Source organism: Vigna angularis, chromosome 6 (assembly GCF_016808095.1).
Source record: "Vigna angularis cultivar LongXiaoDou No.4 chromosome 6, ASM1680809v1, whole genome shotgun sequence".
Taxonomy (NCBI): Eukaryota; Viridiplantae; Streptophyta; class Magnoliopsida; order Fabales; family Fabaceae; genus Vigna; species Vigna angularis.
Genome location: NC_068975.1, coordinates 32,047,994 through 32,062,102, shown reverse-complemented (window position 1 = coordinate 32,062,102; position 14,109 = coordinate 32,047,994). Strand labels below are relative to the sequence as shown.

Genomic DNA, 14,109 nt, shown 5'->3' with positions numbered 1-14,109 from the left:
AGCACCTGTTGAAATTTAGTTAGTTAATGTCACTTATATTATTTGAATAATTTGAAGATGATAAATTATGACAAATTTTATATGCTACACTGCACACCATTAGAAGATGTATAAGGTTAAAAAGTTATTCTTTATAAAATATATAAAAATTATATGTATGATTTTATGATTCTAAAATCTTATGATATAATTATAGCTTATGCTAACTTCTTTAAAAGTAATATGAGTGAATATATTAATAGTTTCTATTATTTTATATATGTTTGGAAAGAAAGTGATTTTGTAATCACTTTTTCTAATTTTGAAATTGATCCTATAGTCTCTTCAAAACTATGGAGAAAATGTTTATAAATATGTAAAAAAAAAAATTGCTTTTATGTTTTTAATGTCACCGGATTTCTACATTTAAAGTTGTTTAGTTTTTTTGAAAAATATTTGTTATGTATTTTTTATATAAGTTTGGTTTGATGCTCAACGTCTTTTTGTTATTATTTTTATTTTTTAATAATATTTTTTATTTGATTACACACAATTGATTGGTGTGATCTTATGTGTCAATTACTATTAAGAAATAAAAGAAAATGATTAAGGTCATCGACAAAAAAATAATTGTGAAAAGTATCAATAGAAAATGTAATTCACACTAATTAAAAAGTTCAACATTAAAAAGCGTTAGTAAATATCAATCAGAAAACAACAATTTTAAAATAAGTATAAGTCAAACGTTTCTATCCGTTCTAGAAAGAAATCGAGAAAAAGAATATAAAAAAACGCACATAAAATTAAAAATATAAATAATTAAACTTTTAATTTTCAAATCTTAAATAATTATCTTTTAAAAATTTCTTATTTCTATATATTGAATAAATTAACGACTTAGTCACGAGACATCTTCTTATCCGAAAATCATCCGACGTGCAAATACATGGACTGTATGAAACAGAGGTAAACATAGAAAAAGAAAACATCAACATTAATCAAATCACAGGAATGTGGACTCGGGTCTACAAATCTTAAGTTTCCAAGCTCACGCGGTTCATCTCACGTGAGGACCGACAAACACCAAGTCCAACCAAGTTGAAAATTGGAACTTTCATTAACCACTCAAACCAAAAAAATCCTCAACTGTAATCAAAACATTCTCAATAACTAACATTTTTAATCTAACTTTTTTTCTACATACACTTTTGAATTTAATTGCAAGGTTTTCACATAATCAAGTTAAATACTTTATTCTTCAATGTGTGCATGAGTAAATTTAACTCTTACATTTTGGAAAAAATATGATATTTGATATCAAGTTTAATTTTTTAATAAAATTATACTTTTCATTCTTTTACAAACTAAATTAATAGTAATTTAGTTAACAAATATCTCGAATCAAAATACTCAAATTGGGCCTTTTTTTTTTATCAGACATGAAGTAAAAGATAGTATTTTTTAATGTATATTTGTACATCGAAAAGTCAAACTTTTTTGCTAAGTATCTAGGATTTCAGTGTGGGTGTTGAAAGAAGAAACATTGGTGTTAGTGATATAAGGTGTAAAATGAATGGTGTAGATTCTGGGGGACCCAGATTGCAAGTGGTTAAACAAGTAGATCCACCGACCTATGGAAGTAATATTTGTCTGCTTGGTTTAACCTTAACCACGCGCAACCAACAAGAACATGAGATGGATATAGTGATAAGAATCTTTGGGACAAATATTCATTTGTCGCCTATGCATATATGAAAGGCTTTGAATAATATGAGCCATAAATTACTGTTTGATGAGATGAGATGAGATGAGATTAGAGAGAGAGATAACCATGCCCATCCTCAACCATGTGTATTCAAGATTGAATATCTTTTTCCCCGAAACTTTCTGATGAAATAAGATAACATCACTACAAATTTCCATGATGCTTGTGCAAGGGTTCTGTAGGGCTTTGCCAGATTGGCCAACTGTGATCATGACCCCACCAACCCACATGACCACCCCTTCTATCTCAACTCACCCTTTCTTTCCTTTTTCCTATATAAACTTCTATTTCCTTAACTCATCCAAAAAATAAACAAAGAGATATTACAAACTCTCGTACTTGGTTTCATACCCGATTAGGAACCTCTTTTTCTTATCACTCAGATCAAACGGACATGGAGGTTGCAGTTGAACTTGAAGATGACCTATTTTTTGCAGATTTGAGCAAGGAAATTGCTCTCCTAATCATGGATGAAGATGAAGACCGTCTTGATTCTTCTCCTCCTCAATCTCTTCAGGTTCTTTTACCACTTTCATCTCTTCAAACTTCAAACACATGCACCACCATATTTTTCCCCTTTTTCTTCTTCTTCTTCCTCCTTCTCTGTGACAACAATCTTAACATGGTTAAACTAATTTTCAGGCTTTTTCTGAGGCAATTTATCCTCCTCCGCAGTTTGCTTTTCTCTATGAGCATGCTTTGAGGAGAGAAAGCAAAGGGACGGGTGTGTTTATCCCCCAGGCAACACAGCCAAGAAGGAAGCAGAGGAAAGGAAGGGCTGGTTCACATGCAAAGCATCAAAAGCAGTCTCAGGATACCAGAACGGTTTCTCAAGTTCCTAACAAGAATTCTTTCAAATCCAGAAATGGCTAAGGATCTGTGAAAACCTGCATAATCTTACAAATTCTACTGATTAATTTCTTTGCCAAGTTTTAATAATTTGTGGATCTAATTCTTTAGCCAGCCAATTATGATATGGCTACTTAATTTGTATTGTTTATATATATTTATATATAGGTTAGTGTAAATGGGAAAACCATATATACCAAAATATTAGACATGGTGTAGGAAGGTTCACCCAAGGTTTTGCTTCCTTCCTCTGCAGACAAGCATTTCATTGTTATCCTTTCTCGTTTCTTGTGATAAGTTTGTCATGGTTGCAAAGATCTTATTCTTCTTTTATTGCCAGTTTTCCTTTCTATATATCTCTATTCACTTAATATCTCTTCTTCACATGCTTTACTGTGTAACTAGTGATTGGAAATGAAAAAAAGTATGAAACGGAGCGGAAAAAACAGAGGGGAAGTAAAATTATGATTCTTTTTAAGCAAGCTCTTTTGATGAAAGAGAAATTTAAATTGGTTTTATTAGTACTTTCTTTAATATTTTTGCTAACAAATTATGCATAAGTAAAGATTAAATATGGTTATTTGTTTTTAAAAAAAGTTATAGAGAAATAAGGAAATTTAATATTTCTATTGGAGTAAGTGATACAAACTTGTTTTAAAATTATATTTATTTAATAAAATGACATTAATCAAAACTTAACTGAAGTTATCCTTTTCACTTCTGGTTAAATTATTCTTTATAAAAAATGATTTTTGAAATCAAACACACCATTTTTATCACACAGAAATTGCGTTTATGTAATATTTGTGTATAGAGAGCTATTTTTTCTCTAATCTAAAGCATCTCTCCGCCACTAGTTAACCGACGAACTATTCAGAAGCGTGTTCTCTGTGGAAAAATACAACCAATTTTGAATATAGCTCATATTAGAAACAAAGTTAAATTAACCTGACTTTATAAAATTCGTTTCTTTCGTATACTTTTAATCATATTTGGTGATACATATTTTAATTTAGCGTTGAGATTAACTTGGATATAAAATTTAATTCACAGCTTCAAATTAATTCCAACAAAATTAATTATACTTAATTTTAAATCCGTCGGACCTTAAAATATTATTTAAAATGAAACAAAAGTTAAAGTGAATTTATGCATTTTAATTCAGAAAACATAACTAAAGAGATCCATGGAAAAGTTAAGCTTATAATAATTGTTTATGCAAGAGAGAATTTCAATTTAATATACTTTTATTCCTTGACAAACATTCATTAAAAGAATTGACAGAAGTTATTTGGATATGGATTTGTAGATCCTAACATGGAGCAAACAGAGCATGTTCCACTTAAGACTTTGGATAGTGAATAGTGACGAAAAAGTTTGGAACCGTTCTTTTCCTGCAAGACAACAGAAAAGAAAAGTCTCAAAAACTAAAATAATAACAATTTTAATTTTAAGATATAAAAATTTACTTTTTAATTATTATAATATGTGTGAAATGTTAATATATATTACCGTAACATATAGCTTTCTCTTTACCGTTTACTAGATTTGAAAAAAAAGAAAAAAAAAAGTTGTTTTTGATTGCAAGCATAAGCGTTGGGGTTTGCTTATTATAATAAAGTTGTGAATCTTCCAGGCAAGATCTGCTGTCTAAGAATGCTTCTCCTTTCTTACAAGTTACAACAATTTTCCTTTTTTATTTTTTAAAATTTTATTGACAAAGCTAAATATATTTAATTTTTCCCAGAATTTTCCGTACAGGCGACAGTCTGAAGAAAAAAGAAGTTGTTTAGCCACGCCTTTTCTCTTTTTATTACATATTTTGGTTTGATCGGGTTCGTTAAAGAGTGCATGTTGCAACCAAGAAGACGTTAACCGAAAACCTTCATTTTCTTGGCTATAAATAATTGAGGGACACACTGAAAGGTTCATTCATAAGACTCAAGAGACAAGCCAGCCATGATTTTTAAAATATTTTCCAAAACTTACCAAAACATTTTCATCTTTCTTCTAAATCCATGCTATGCTCAATCACACATTTTCAATATTCTTTTATATAACAATCAAAGTGCTTTTTCTACAATTCTTATTTATTCTGCACGTTTTTCTTTTCTTTCTACATATTTTCCAAGATGTAAGTAAGAATCTTTAAAGGTTACGGATCATATCTCACTTACTTCCTTTCACTATTTCCTCACGTCTCGTTTCGATTTTACATCTTTTTGTTGTGATTTGGTTTAATAGAAAGACACTGCATTTAAGTACAAATTTTACTATTAATGGGGATTGATTTGATTGAATCAATGAAGGTTAGTGGGTTGTTTTCAGTATAATGCAAAAACTATCATTATGTGTATTTTTTTTAAATATAAATATTTTGTGTTGAAAAAAACGTTGAGAAATAAATTATTTCTTTTAAATATTTTTTTAAATACTATTTATTAAATTTTAATAGTAGTTATAAAAAATTAAAAAATATTATCAAAAAATTCTTGCAAATCCATCATTTTCTCCTTTTCTCAGATTTCATTTTCTCTTTCAAAACTTTCCTTCCGTATCGTTACAAATTATCTCAAATTACTTAAAACCAAATAATACACACAGTATTCCTCACCAATCATCTTAAATTAACCCTCTTAAACCTTCACAAATAATAAATCATATCTACCAAATAAAGTATTAGTGTAAAAATATTTTGATCATCTAATATTTATTTAACAATTTATAAGTATCTTTAACAAATCATTCCAACTTAAGTTAAGATTGACATGATTTTTAATACTCAATAACCTTTTTTTGAATGTCAATTGTCTATCACTATTTTTACATGAAGTTTTTTTTTGTCTATTATTCATAATATATATTCGTCACTATACAAGAATTTGATTATTATTAGAACTTTTAAGTGAAGAATATAGATCCTTAAATTAACAAATATCTTATTATTAGAAGATATTTTGTTTCTTCAAAATTTAATCGTATTAATTATCATAAAAAAATATAACATTGTGGACAATTCAATGTTTAGATTGTCAAATCATAACAGATATTCCGATTTGATAGAATAAATTCATGACCCCTTCACTTTCATTTCCATTTATGATCCTCACTTTCTTTCATTATTGGGTGTAATTATTCTAGCTAATCCCCCATTTCCTTTCTACTATTCTTCATTCTCCTTTTAACTCCCTCTTATCCTAAACTCATTTTCCATAATGAAACATTTATTTTTACACTTTATAATTTATTATACTTTTTACACAACTTACGTTCATCTCTTCATAAATCTTTCCAAAACCATACATTAACACCTCCACATAACTCTTACATTGAATTACTACCACAACCCCTTTTTCATATTTGGTAAATATAGCTTTGACGAGTCATTTCAGAAAACTTACATGTATAAAACATTGATATTATCTCAATATCTCAAACGTTCAAGTCAATAAATCTATATCTTCCTTATATATTATTCAACTTTATCATTTTCTTGGACTCAAACCTGAACTCTTTAACACTTTTTCATTAAAATTGCCTCATAAATAAGATATCTCAACCCTTTAGCTGCAATTAAAAACCCGCATGCACTAATTTAACCTGAATCATTTTACAACCACAAGATTGTTCTTTATCCTGAAATTTTTTCTCTTCCTCATTCAGTTTTTCAAAAATGGTGTCCATCATCTCCAAAAACTTACTTGTATTAATATTCTAAGTACCAGTCCTAATCAAGCATGGCGACATGGGGATGAAAAGTATTGGAAATATGCTCAAATAAAACAACACATGTAACAAAATATAAAAGGAAAAAAAATCGAATCGATGAAATGGCTCAACCCAGAATGCGGACCAGAATCTGTTGGGCTAAAAAGATGGAGTACGACCTTGGCCCACTTTAAGAAAGGCCCAATAAGGGCCCAAAACAATTGGAATGTGATTTTTGTCTGGGTACTCGATTTCAATCCAGTTACCTGCCTGTGAGAATTTTGTGATGGCTTCCGCTATGGTGAATCGAGGTGGTTGTCGGATCATGAAATCAGTGTCTGCAGTTCTTGGTACGAGGTTTTACGCCAAGATTGCAACTGGGACTGACATAGTCTCTGCCGCACCCAATGTTTCTCTCCAGAAAGCTCGTACCTGGGACGAGGGACTTGATTCGAAATTCTCCACCACTCCTCTCAAAGACATCTTCAAGGTCCCTACTCTTTCTTTTGTTTTTCTTATGCCATTCCATTTTTCCAACCCCCTTTTTCACTATATTGCTAATGTCTTTTTTTTTTCTTCCTTTTAATATCCAGGACAAGAAAGTTGTCATCTTTGGGCTCCCAGTAAGTTAACATGCAATTTTTCTGACTAATTCATGTGTCTCTGGATGCCACTTTGGTGTTTGGTTGTTTTGTTTTTGCAAGATTTGGTACTGTTTTATGTGATGAATGACTGCTTCCTTTGTTTCTTGGAAATGGAACTGTTTGAAAGAAATGTGACTATTTTTAAGAGTGATAATTTTTATGCTTTGGTTATCTTCAGGGTGCATACACAGGTGTTTGTTCAAACAAACATGTTCCTCCTTACAAAGAGAATATTGACAAGTTTAAGGCCAAAGGGATAGATTCTGTTATTTGTGTGGCTATTAATGATCCGTATACGATGAATGCGTGGGCTGAGAAGCTTCAAGCCAAAGAGGCTGTAAGTTATCCCTGTCTAATTGCTTAGCCTCACTATTAAAGAAAAAGTTTTGTATGGTCTGAGGTTATAATTTTCTCATTTGCATTTCCCTGGTAAAACACTTGGTATCTCTGCCTAACTTTTGTTGCTAAATCTTGTGTGACAATTGAAGGATCCGTAGATATGTTTGTAATTAAGCGAGAACTAGTGACGAGTCGAAGATAATGCATCAGCTGTGCAGTGATTTGGTTAAATGAAATATGTGAAAGTTGTAGTAAATGTAGTTGTGGGAAAAGAATAAAGGGTTTTATGAGAAGAGAGCTCCTATATCTAAATTGGTACATCCATGTTAAGATTGAGCTCTTCAGTAAACATAATCTGTTCAGTAAATATGGAAATTTCTACGTTGACTATCATGCATCCATTGACCTAGATGAATTATAATTTTCTTCTATTTGGTGTGTTTTGGTTTTCCAATTTTCTTTATTTTGGGAAGAGATTGTTGAGAACACACTCACTCTTATGGGTTAAAATTTATTACACATCAGGAGAGAGAGGTGTCAATTAAATTGTGAGACTCATCAAATTGTGATTTTTAATAAATTTCAACTAATTATAGAGAATGTGTTTAAAAGAGGGTGTGTTCCTGACATTTCCCTTTTGGAAATGGGTTATGTGCATTGTCTTTTCTTATGTTATGTAAAATTTATCTCCAGATTGAGTTTTACGGGGACTTTGACGGGAGCTTTCACAAGAGTTTGGAGTTGGTTACTGATCTCTCAGGTGCATTACTTGGAACACGATCTGAAAGGTGTGTTATATACCATCCTTGAACGTGCACTTGTTCACTTGAACAACTGTGGACACAAAGTACTGATGAAACTACCAAGTAATGACAAACATAACAATGTAAATATATTAACTATGTCAAACCCTTTTCATAATCCTACATGTACCATTTTAAAGAGGAAACATTATAAATGCACTTTATCTGTTGGAATTTTCAAAATAATAGTAAAAGAAATTCTGACTCACGTGGATGTGCTATCACTTACTGTTTATTGGCCAAATATGGGGTTTGGGGGTAACCATACCCGAAGCCAGACCAATTGGTTGGATAGGTAGTCCTTAGATCAATGCTTTCTACGCAAGACATGTCTGTTCCTTTTTGAGTTAAAGATTAGATTTCAATTCTAAATGAGTAGTTGTTTCCTTGTAGATGGTCAGCATATGTGGTAGATGGAAAGGTTAAGGCTCTTAATGTTGAAGAAGCTCCATCTGATGTTAAGGTTTCTGGTGCAGACACCATTTTGGGACAGATTTAAAGTTCCTGTTGGTTTGTTTACATGTAGTAAGTCTTCAATAAAATGTACCTAATACTTCCTGCTGATACAAGGTTGTCAGTTTGGACCCTTCTTCCCTGCATGCATGGTTATTAAGTTGAGTAAGTTTTTAGCATGCATCACATATTAGCTGTAACTTTGGTATTTTATCAATTCTATATTTATTTATAGTCTCAATTGTTTTTCTGTTGAAGTCTCCCTTGTGTTTAGTAACATCTTCATTGCAACTTGAGTTCCTAAGTTATTTTAGTGAGTCCTATTTTATTTCTCAATTCACAAAATCTTTATTTTGATTTGGAAAACTGAAACTGTATTTGTAATAGTTAAGTAACTCTGATTGTAGTTTGTCATATAAGAACTCTATAAAATCTTATTTTCTTCAATGGTATTTTGGAGTTGCTTGACTTTAAAAATCAACATGATACATTGAAGTGGCGACTAGTGAAAGGCTTCCATTAGTTTTTTACACTGTAACACCTTCTAGCCATATTAGCTTAACGTGATACATTCAGGAATTATGACACCGAATACTTTCTTATATATCAATTCTAGTTGGCATAATTTGATTTTTAGTCATGGGCGTGAGGGGTGATTTTGGGATAGGTAAACCCTGCATTTTAAAGTTCATGTCTGTTAACCTTCCACCAGAGCTATCGATCAAGTACAAGTTTAAGTCTTGAAAATCCTTCAATTTTTTGGATGTATTCTTTTTTGTAACCACATTTATCTTTATATATATATATATATATATATATATATATATATATATATATATATATATATAGATATATATATATATATATAAGTTTTTCTTGCTATAGTTATAGTTAGTTTAGATAAATAAGAAAATAATATATGAATTTGAAGATAAAAATAATTAAGTTATGACCCATCTTTTGAAATCATAAGGCTCTTATCACTTTTTAAACACACTAGCCAATATTTATTGCAATTATGGAATACTTTTTCATCTTGATTGCCTATTCAACCAATTATATCCTTAATTAACTTTCAGTGATGCTTAAAATATTCCGAACCACAATAAGCTAGTAGATATGGGTGAGATATTTGCGTATAAATAAATGTCAGTACTTATTCATTGAAGGGGCTAAATAAAATATACATTGTATTCAATTACAATTTTCAAATATTGAAATTTTAAACATCAAAATGGTTAAGAGATTCCACATCATGTTTATAACAAATTTGAATGTTTGAAAATTAAAATGTTCAAACGTTTGTATGGTAGAAATTATATGTCTGACTAATTCAAAAGCAAGTATTTTGTTTTAAAATGAAATCTTGACAAAATATTGATATATTAAATTATAGTATATACCAGTAGTAGACACTAGGTGATAATATTATAATAATTAATAGATTCATTACTTTTGGTTAAAATTGTAGTTTCGGTCTATCTATCTCTCCTTAGGTTACCTCCAATGATGAATTTGAATTGTGCTCTAAAGTTTAAACTTGTTGATGTTTTTTTTTCATTAGAGAATGATGAATTGGGTGTTAAAGTGGAGAACTAGTTCTTAATCACAGAATGAATTTTACTGCTACTTTTGTTGTTTTAGAAAGTGAGAATTCCAAATGAATTTTTAAAATGCTGGGAAATTCATATTTCCTTGACATTGTTATGTTAGGCCGAGAAACGTTAATCTTGTCAAGTCGAGCAATTCTCTGGCAAGTAATCTAGATTACTATGCATGACATTAAAAAAATTAGACAGTGACTGAAAAGTGAAACCAAAATTCTTTTGTTTCGTAATTGATTTAAGTGGCCGAATTACTTTTAGAGCGAAGAAGCAACAGAATAATGCAGAAGAAAGACAGGACCCAACAAGGTGAATTGAAGGGCAAGACGAGAATGATAATGTTGTTATGTAAAGGCAGAAAACAAGTGCATGTGTTGTTTTGTTCCATTGGCATTTCCTACGAAACGAAAGGAAGCCATGACAGGGACTTTTGTAAAGCGAGTCATGAAATCGTTGTGTGCAGCTCATGGTATGAGGTCTTCTTCCTCCTTGGCAAAGGTTAAAGTTGGAACTGATATACTCTCTATTGCACCCAATGTTTCTCTTCAAATAGCTCGCACATGGGACCAAGGTGTCGCTTCTAGCTTCTTAACCACTCCTCTCGTGGACATCTTCAAGGTCCCCACCACCTTCTTTTCCATTCTCACTCTCAACATCTTTTTTATCTTTTCTCTCAGTTACTGATACTAATGTCTCTTCCCACCTTGCTTCAGGACAAGAAAGTCGTCATATTTGGAATCCCGGTGGGTTATACATTAGAATTTTCTATACGTCATTTTCAAGTGTTAGAAGTAAATCAATGGACCTTGTTTTCATTGTATTTTCTTAAATATTTGTTGTGATGTTTTGACAATTTATCAGGGTGCATTCACAGGAGTCTGTTCAGAAGAACACGTTCCAACTTACATGGATAATGCTGACATGTTTAAGGCTAAGGGGATCGATTTTGTTATCTGTGTTGCAATTAACGATCCATATACTATGAATGAGTGGGCAGAGAAGCTTCAAGGCAAAGATACTGTATGTTATCTCTGTCTTCTTGTCTTAGTTTCTTCTTTCATTCTCTTTTCTTTATTGATAAACTTGGTATATAAAAATTCAGACATATAACTAGTATTTTCTTTTATATTAAAATGATAGGTGAAAACTAACTTTTTTCTTTCAAATTGTTACTTAAAATGAAACAGGTTAGTAGTTTCCCTCGCATTTGAATTTGTAAAGTGTTACTTTTTTGGCGTAATGTTGTATTTACAATTTTACATTTACCAAGCTTGCATTCTTTTACTTCTGGGTACTTGCTACGAATGTTGCTCTTTCATTTTCTTTTTGAAATTGGACTTCCAGATTGAGTTTTATGGGGACTTCGATGGGAGCTTTCACAGAAGTTTGAAATTAGTCACAGATCTCTCTAATGTTTTGCTTGGAACTCGTTCTGAAAGGTAATAATTTCTGGTCCTGGAGATATCATAGAAGTTGTAATCCTTATAGAAGTGTTTTTTATGTAAGTTGCATCTATTACTATTCTTTTCTATCTTTGACTTCATTCAGATATTAAAAGAGTAGATGGTCAGCATATGTAGTAGATGGAGTGATTAAGGCTCTAAATGTTGAAGAAGATCCATCTGTTGTTAAAGTTTCTGCTGCACAGACCATTTTGGAACAGATTTGAGGTTTCTACTGGTTTGTATGTACGCATAAAGTTGATCTTACAGCGAGGTTGGTTTATAATCAGTAAAATTGAAATTAAATCTTTGAACATGATTGAGGTTTATGATGTTGGTTTATTTATTTTTAGTTTAAACTTCAAAAGAAATAGATGAATTATCTTCTTGCACTGATAAATCTTCTGCTCTTTGTTTTTTTCTAAAAGATCATCAAATTAAACTAAAATTGGATTTGCAATTATTAACCTAGAAATGTAGGTATCACGAAAATTAAAAAGAAGGAAAATTGGACTAAAAGTTATGCTGATATTTGTTGGTGTGACTTGACTTTCAACTTGTTTGAAACATCGTTATTACACTGCATCAATTGTAAAACTCAAGTCAATAGTTTTATTTAATTGATAACATAAGCAGCTACTTTATTAGAAACGGGGGGAAAGAATGATAACTCGTGTTAAACAAACTTTGTAATCTTCTAATATAGACCTGATATGGTGTTTCTTTTTCAGGTTTAACGTAATATTCATACAACTCTATCCTAGCTTATTTCTCTCCTTTAAATGAATATTTCGAACTAATGTTTCAATTATGTTAATTGATTATCAACAAGACCTGGACTTGAATTAATTCAATTCTCTTATTTATTAGATAATATCATAATTATTAAAAAATAGGTTTAATACATAATTTGGTTCCTACTTTTAGGGGTTTGGTTCAAAGTAATCCTATCTTTAAAAAAATGTTCAATCCGATCCTTTTCGCTCACGTTGTTAAAAACATAACGGTGCAAATGTCACTGTGGCATCTCATAAGCACGTGACCCACGTTAATAGGTGGACTTAAATGATTTTTTAATTTAAAAAAAGTTTAAAAAAGTCTCTGCCACGTCATCATCACCATCTCCAGACAAACCTTAATTTCTCTCTAAGAAACCCTAGCCGTCGTACCATCCAGCGTCGTCACCGCCATCCTCGCCGGCAGCCGTCCTCTCCAACACATCACGCGCCACCACCAAAGCGTCTTGTCCCTTCTGTTGCACCTCCATCACCTTCGCATCTCATCTTCGTTCTCGCGCCATCACCCAACACAATCCCGATCCCTTGCTATGCCGCGACCACCAATCTTCACCATTTTCACCCTCGCACCAGCCAAATCGTCGTCGCGCCAGCAACACTGCCGTCCAATCTCCACCACAGAATCGTCCACCACTAACCACCAGCCAAATCGCCAGCTACTGCAGATCGCGAATCGCCACTCTTCTCCACCACTAACTGCGCCGCTGCTTGCCTCCACCTGCAACCACAATCAGACCTGCAAGCAAACCGTGGAGACCTAGGGTTTCTCGCGTTCTCGTCGCAACGCTTTGGTGGTGGCGTGTGATGCGTTGGAGAGGACGACTGTCGGCGAGGATGGCGGTGATGACACTGGATGGTGCGACAGCTAGGGTTTCTTGGAGAGAAATTAGGGTTTGTCTGGAGATGGTGATGATGACGTGGTAGAAACTTTTTTAAACTTTTTTTAAATTAAAAAATCATTTAAGTCCACCTATTAACGTGTGCCACGTGCTTATGAGATGCACAATGGTATTTACACGGTTATGTTTTTAATGGCGTGAACGGAAAGGACCAGATTGAACATTTTTTAACGAAATATGGAATCTTACTGAACTTTTTTAAAAATAAACTTACGAGTAAATTATTTTGTGACGCTAAATAAGGATAAAAATTACAAATTATTTGAATTAAATAGATGTTAAAACTATTTCTAATCGGGAACATAGTTGTCAATTAGTATAATGACACTATAAAATAATATTTTATTAAAATTTCATTTATAAATAAACCGACTTTTTAAACTTAATAAATTTTCTAAAAGTATGCTTGTGTTGGATACTAAACTAATGCACACTGCAATAAAATTGTTCATTTGCTTTATTAATGCAATGAGGCTTATATAAGCCTTTCACAACAATCAAGAGAAAAATAAGGAACCACGTTTAACAACATCCTACAACGTGGAGGACTAATAAATATCCACGTTTCAACAACCCCTATAACGTGGAAGGTGGAAAACTAACCAGCACTGATAATAAACAGAATTTAAAAACACTTAAATTAAATTACTAACAAAAGACAATTTATCCTAACATATCCTCCCCTAAATCTGATTATGATATAATCAGTTTAAGTTAGGAACTTCACAAACTCCCAATAGCTCTCTCAACTTCACAAATGTATCTAGTTTGAGAGGTTTAGTCATGATATCTGCCACTTGATTAACTGAACCACAATGTACGAGCTT

At 31.7% G+C, this 14,109-nt stretch overlaps 3 protein-coding genes across 6 annotated transcripts; all 3 read left to right on the top strand.

The window, feature by feature from the left end:
• Positions 1-1,671: 1,671 nt before the first annotated feature.
• Positions 1,672-2,926, top strand: LOC108342137 (uncharacterized). Its single transcript, XM_017579852.2, has 2 exons — positions 1,672-2,261; positions 2,387-2,926. The coding sequence occupies exons 1-2, from the start codon at positions 2,139-2,141 to the stop codon at positions 2,615-2,617; spliced, it is 354 nt and encodes a 117-aa protein (XP_017435341.1). The 5' UTR covers positions 1,672-2,138; the 3' UTR covers positions 2,618-2,926.
• A 3,623-nt stretch (positions 2,927-6,549) lies between these two features.
• On the top strand, positions 6,550-8,781 carry LOC108341032 (peroxiredoxin-2F, mitochondrial). Its single transcript, XM_017578638.2, has 5 exons — positions 6,550-6,791; positions 6,895-6,924; positions 7,124-7,282; positions 7,978-8,072; positions 8,481-8,781. Exons 1-5 carry the CDS (start codon positions 6,588-6,590, stop codon positions 8,584-8,586), a joined length of 594 nt encoding a protein of 197 aa, XP_017434127.1. The 5' UTR covers positions 6,550-6,587; the 3' UTR covers positions 8,587-8,781.
• A 677-nt stretch (positions 8,782-9,458) lies between these two features.
• LOC108341033 (peroxiredoxin-2F, mitochondrial) lies at positions 9,459-11,971 on the top strand. Of its 4 annotated transcripts, XR_008250083.1 has the most exons (6): positions 9,459-10,762; positions 10,858-10,887; positions 11,006-11,164; positions 11,285-11,331; positions 11,489-11,583; positions 11,693-11,971. XR_008250083.1 is itself a non-coding variant. In XM_017578639.2 (5 exons), exons 1-5 carry the CDS (start codon positions 10,514-10,516, stop codon positions 11,697-11,699), a joined length of 540 nt encoding a protein of 179 aa, XP_017434128.1. In that variant the 5' UTR covers positions 9,459-10,513; the 3' UTR covers positions 11,700-11,971. The 4 variants fall into 4 exon arrangements, 2 of the variants coding, with proteins under 2 accessions (XP_017434128.1, XP_052735417.1); XR_008250082.1 differs by having other exon boundaries at positions 11,285-11,583; XM_017578639.2 differs by lacking the exon at positions 11,285-11,331.
• The last annotated feature ends 2,138 nt before the right edge of the window (positions 11,972-14,109 follow it).

Coding starts and splice junctions, on each gene's coding strand:
- LOC108342137 (XM_017579852.2), top strand. CDS start 2,139: ATGGAGGTTGCAGTTGAACTTGAAGATGACCTATTTTTTGCAGATTTG. Junction 2,262..2,386: donor CTCCTCCTCAATCTCTTCAG/GTTCTTTTACCA, acceptor ACTAATTTTCAG/GCTTTTTCTGAGGCAATTTA.
- LOC108341032 (XM_017578638.2), top strand. CDS start 6,588: ATGGCTTCCGCTATGGTGAATCGAGGTGGTTGTCGGATCATGAAATCA. Junction 6,925..7,123: donor TTGTCATCTTTGGGCTCCCA/GTAAGTTAACAT, acceptor GGTTATCTTCAG/GGTGCATACACAGGTGTTTG. Junction 8,073..8,480: donor CTTGGAACACGATCTGAAAG/GTGTGTTATATA, acceptor GTTTCCTTGTAG/ATGGTCAGCATATGTGGTAG.
- LOC108341033 (XM_017578639.2), top strand. CDS start 10,514: ATGTGTTGTTTTGTTCCATTGGCATTTCCTACGAAACGAAAGGAAGCC. Junction 10,888..11,005: donor TCGTCATATTTGGAATCCCG/GTGGGTTATACA, acceptor ACAATTTATCAG/GGTGCATTCACAGGAGTCTG. Junction 11,165..11,488: donor AGCTTCAAGGCAAAGATACT/GTATGTTATCTC, acceptor TTGGACTTCCAG/ATTGAGTTTTATGGGGACTT.